We start from the raw sequence: 5,331 nt of genomic DNA, 5'->3' as shown, positions 1-5,331 counted from the left end.
ATGGTGAAAAAGTGGCAGAGGAGTAGCGGAGAAGCAAGGATGAGTGGCGGAGGAGTAGCGGAGGAGCGAGGAGGAGTGGCAAAGGAGTAGCAGAGAAGCGAGGAGGAGTAGCTGAGAAGCGAGGAGAAGTGGCGGAAGAGTAGCAGAGAAGCGAGGAGGAGTAGTGGAGAAGCGAGGAGTGGCGGAGAAGCGAGGAGGAGTGGCGGAGAAGCATGGAGGAGTGGCAGAGGAGTAGCGGAGAAGCGAGGAGGAGTGGCAGAGGAGTAGCAGAGAAGCGAGGAGGAATAGCGGAGAGTGAAAGAAATATTTTGTATTTTGAGAGTATAATGAGTTTAATTTTCTCTTTTCAATGGCAGCGGTTTCAAATCCTGTTACATATTTTCCGACAGTAACACAACCCCTGTTATTTAATGTAATTTGCGGGTTGCACCTAACCCACTCTATTAAACCTCCACAATTTAGACCTTTTTATGTAGTGCTAGTTTGATTATGTGTTGCATTAGTTACAATGCTAGTTTTCCTCCATGAAGCAAGATTTTGGTGACGTTTTCAGTCCAGTGCATACGTTGAGGCGTTTGGGCAGCAGTTCCCAATGTTTGATCAAGAGTTGGTTAAGCAAGGGCAAGAGTTTGAAGATGTTGAGGAAACACCAGAAGTTTCTTGGGAATAAATACAGTAAAGCATTTTCATGTTGAAAGGTATCATGCTCTCTAACTGTAGCAATACTCCCAATTTAGAATAGAGGGAGTAAAACAACATTTTATATATTTTTCTACTAAAAGTTTCTGCATGGGGTATTTGTCTTTTCAGTTAGAATTTTAAAGAAGTCTTTCTGGAGAATTTATAGTTGCTAATCTCTTCCAAACTTCTCTACTCTTCTTTTGACTTATTAGTTATGATATCAAGCCTTCTTTTGTGCAATAAAGGATCAACTTCCCTTTACATTATCCAAATTTTCTAAGCTTTTTTGGACTTTAATACCTACTGCTATTATTCATTCAATTGTTTGACAAATTTACTTAGAAGACAACACTAACAACAAGGAAATTAGTTCTCTTGTTGAAATTAGTTTTTGCGGAAGCCCAAAGCTGGTGCATACTGTTGCAATTAAGTCAACAATCTTATTTTCCTTCTTGTTGGAAAGAATGACTTAATGAAGCTTTTGACATTGCGTTCTTTTAATTGAGCATATCAACTTACACAGTGATTGTGAAAGCCACAAGCTATATATTCGTAGGTGCAAGACTACTAGAGAGAAAGGATATGCAATCCGAATTTCCCAAATTATAAAATTAACAGTCTGGAGGTAAGAATATGGAGTTTTGATGAATAACTAGATGTTAATATTATGTACACTTGTTGAGTATCATGTATCCATTACAAGCTTATCAGAGTTAGTTCAGCACTAGCAATTGAAGGTTTCTTGGTTCTTGTAGGAATTAAGCTGACGAGCATCGACTTGAAGCCACTGATACAAGTAGAGCTAGCATTCTGAAGATCTGCATCTACACCTCTGTTAATGAGGGCTATGATGAGTTCATAAAGAGTGCATCACATGGTAATGTAATAGGTCCATCACTTGGAAGACCAGCTCCTCTTCGGACATGTGCAACAGTTGTCCAATTACCTCGTGTTGAAGATAAGCCAATGGAACCACAAGTTGCTTCTGATCAGTTGTATAGACCACAGAATGCCCTTTGTCAACAATAGAAAATGCTATGCTACAACTTTCTGCACCATGGTAACTTGATCTTGGAAAAGAAATCCTCTTCCTTTGCTTGGCTGCAAATTTATGCCATCTCCTTGCCATTTTTATCAGTTTTGTAACACTGATCATATTGAATTATTTGTAAGATAAGAACATAGAAATGGTTGTTTACTTTTTAGTAGGTTTGAGTAATTGTAATCTGCTTGATGATCAAAATGGCTCATGGAATTAGTAGTTTATTTATAGTTGAGGAGATTGACTTTGAACTGTAGCTAAAGTTGCCACCCTCAGTTAGGTAGACAAGGCAGAATCATGTGATGCTGGACCTAATGAATTGTGGATATCTATGTACAGAATAACAACAAATGGGCTAAGTTAATTAGGATTTTGGAAAGATAAGCAGGCATATTGAAACGGACTATAACATAATGAGTCATCCCATTATTCCTTGTTATCTTTCTTTATTTGCGGTAGTTCTGTTGCTATTCCCATCTTGATGTTATTTAATGGTGTTTTTTTCTTTTCCAAATTATAAGAATCAGTGGGGCATATAGTGTTGTTCTTCAACAAATCTATGGTCTGAATACTTTGACACTAACCATTAAACTAGGCAATACCATGTGAAACTTCATGTGCCATTGTCTCACTAGTAGTCACCAATTTCTCTTAACCATTAAATATTTGGATATGAAACTTGTCATAAACTTATATATACTAGTTTTGACGCACATGCGTTGCACGTGAAAATCAAACCATGTACCACACTATTTTTAAATAAAAAATTAGTGACTCTTAAAATCTCTTAGTTACACCTCTTAAATAAACTTTCTACTCCTTTCTCCATAGTGCATTACTTTGTTATTATTGTTTTGTAGGTGTTCTTACTTTTAATATAATATAATATAAAGAAATATTGATATCAAATATAGACGATATACTAAATTGGATGTTTTAGCTGGAGTATTAGATTAATTTAACATTCATGTTATGGAGTGTTCTAATTTCACTGAACTTTGAGCTTGTCAACGTTTGTAAATCAAACTTGAGGTTTTAAGAAGAGAAGAATAGAAAACATAAAAAACCGTAGTTTCAAAATGTGAGGAAACCCCTCCATTTATAGTTAAAAATGTATAGTCTTAGTATGTGCATATTGTTTCTTATCATAAAAATATAGCAGATATACTAAATTGTTTTAAGAAGAAGAATAATAATAATAATATTTTTTTAAAATGGAGTTTAAAATTTTGATGAAGCCCTGTTAAAGGTATGAGATCAATGATGTTAGCCACTTGAGGAAGACAGGGTCATGCTGATAGGGGGAATAAATGTTAGCTACTTAAAGAAGACCTGGTCATGCCGATAGGGGGAATCAATGCTGGCTACTTGAAGAGGACCTGGTCTTGCCGATAGGGGAAGAAGTTGTTTGTCATCGTCAAAAAGGGGAAAAATGCTATTTTGATGTTTTGATGTTTTGATGTTTTGATGATTTGACAAACTTCGGGGATGATGAAACTCCAGTTACCTAAAGAGTTCTTGCTGATAAGGGGAACTGGTGAATAAGTTTGTTATCATCAAAAAGGGGGGAAATATTATTTTGGAGCTGATGTTGAGTTTTGATGATTTAACAAACTTAGAGATCTAACAAGGAATCAAATCCTTGTTATTGGGATTGATGACAGTGAAATAAATGAATAAACTCAGTGTGAGGAATATTTGTGTGTAATCATCAAAAAGGGGGAAAATGTTATATTCTAAGTGTTTTGATGATCCTCACAAATGTAGGGACCTGGTCCCAGGTAGAGTGCTCTCGTCCAGATTCAAATGAGGTACAGCTGTAAAGCTGTCATGTCAGGTGGTAGGTGAAAAGCACAGTGTACTGCACCAACAGGAAGAGGGGACGAGACTGTCTGTTTCAGTGTCTCACAAATGCAGGGACCTAGTCCCTAGCTGAGTTCTCTCATCCAGATCTATAATGGGGTACAACTGTAAAGTTGTCATGTCAGAGATTGGTGAGGTGTCAGCGTACTACAACAATCAGAATGGACGAGGTTGTTTGTCCAACGGTCAATAACTCTTTATGGTTGACTTAGGCAACATGAAAAACAACAAACTAATTCATTCATTCAAAAGGAGAGAGCCAATACGTCTTCTCAAGAACTTACTAAGAAAAGTTTGCAAGGGACCTGGTCCCTGCAAGACTGCTTTTGTGAAAGGACGACAAGACAGCTGTCAGAAAAGCTGCCACTTCTGATGTGGTTGGTGCACGTCCTTCCAGAGAGGCAGACTCTCAGCCAATGAGCGGTCCCAAGGAGTTTGTGTTCATTTTGATATAATTTCTCAACACAAAACACAAACTCAAGACTTGGCAAACAAAAACTTGGATTTTCTCTGAAAATTCATAAGCTTTAAAAGAAGGTCACCTTCAAGGAAAAACAATACCCATGCTCAACAAAGGGACCTGATAGAGTGCTGAAGCGTCTTTGTTGAGTTTGAGTTTTGTCAGTTTTTGCAACTTGAAAATTCTCAAGAACACTTGCAAAGACTCACATTCAAGAAGTATTCTCCGGCAATCACAACAAGGACCTGATCAAGCTGCAAGCATCAGAGTGTGTCTTAGGAGTTAAACTTCCGTGCGTATATTGTAAATCTGTTCCTAGTCTATAAAAGATTCAGATTATTGTTTCTGTATGAAAATGTAATGACCCTCCTGGTCATTTCTGTGTCTTGCATTCTATATGTCGTTTAGAGCGTTCCTGTAGCGACCTCAAGTCATTTATGACTTGCTGGGACTGACAGTTCGGTCACCTGGTCGTTCATTTGGTCTTGGTGCGAGTTTTTATGTTTTGGAGTTTATGAACCTTGAACGATCATTTTCGATCAAAACTTCAAGAAGACGACCTCAAAAAAGGATTTTGACTGTTCCATCAGCTCCAGAGTGGTCAAATTAGGCTAGTAGCATAGTTGGAACAAGTATCGAGGCCTTCTATGCGAGTTTGGACCTTTAGGCGTTTTAGCCTTTGAAATTTGGCCTAAGATTGACTTTGGGCAACATTCTAGGAAAACGGGCTTAGATGAAAATTGCGTCAGCGCGGTTAGCTCTGGAATGTGGAGTTTGGTCTAGAATGACCTTTCGTTCGATTCCCGAGGCCTTCGGACTCATTTCGAGCCCCTTAGTGGATTTTGGCTAAAATGGCATTTGGAAGTGGGATCCACTTTTTATCGAGATGACCTCTGATGGGAATTGCGACTGCGCCGTTGAGTCCGAAATATCAAATTTAGTAGGGTAGCATATCTGTTTTATTTTTACCGGGTTCCGAACGAATCACGAACACCCCGTCGGAGATTTTAAAGTTGGCAAAAATCAGCTTTTCAGCTGATATATATATAGCTGGTGCAGGCCATATTTCAACCCCCATTTCTCAACTTCAAACCTTCATAATTCTCTAATTTCAAGTCCGATTTCAGTGATTCGAAGGTCCATCTTGTAGGGGTTTTCGCAAGGAACGCGTCGGTGATTTCAGAAACTGATTTGGGGTCTCCGTTTGAGGTAAATTTCGTGAAATACCTACTGCCACACCCTTTTTGTGATCTTGATTTTGGGAATTTTTGAGACTTGATATCTC

The 5,331-nt window shown here is 38.2% G+C and overlaps 1 protein-coding gene across 1 annotated transcript; it reads right to left on the bottom strand.

Annotated features, from left to right (window-relative positions):
- Positions 1–1,377: 1,377 nt before the first annotated feature.
- LOC125869002 (auxin-responsive protein SAUR68-like) lies at positions 1,378–1,810 on the bottom strand. Its single transcript, XM_049549558.1, has 2 exons — positions 1,614–1,810; positions 1,378–1,513 (listed from the first exon to the last, which is right to left on the bottom strand). Exons 1-2 carry the CDS (start codon positions 1,808–1,810, stop codon positions 1,378–1,380), a joined length of 333 nt encoding a protein of 110 aa, XP_049405515.1.
- Positions 1,811–5,331: the final 3,521 nt, after the last annotated feature.

This window comes from Solanum stenotomum, chromosome 6, assembly GCF_019186545.1.
Source record: "Solanum stenotomum isolate F172 chromosome 6, ASM1918654v1, whole genome shotgun sequence".
Taxonomy (NCBI): domain Eukaryota; kingdom Viridiplantae; phylum Streptophyta; class Magnoliopsida; order Solanales; family Solanaceae; genus Solanum; species Solanum stenotomum.
The sequence above is the reverse complement of the archived record's forward strand: the minus strand, read 5'-3'. Positions and strand labels throughout refer to the sequence as shown.

Excerpts from the sequence above, each read along its gene's own strand:
- LOC125869002 (XM_049549558.1), bottom strand. The coding sequence starts at position 1,810 with ATGGCAAGGAGATGGCATAAATTTGCAGCCAAGCAAAGGAAGAGGATT. Across the intron at positions 1,514-1,613 it reads CACGAGGTAATTGGACAACT|AGGTGTAGATGCAGATCTTC; the intron begins GTTGCACATGTC and ends CCTCATTAACAG.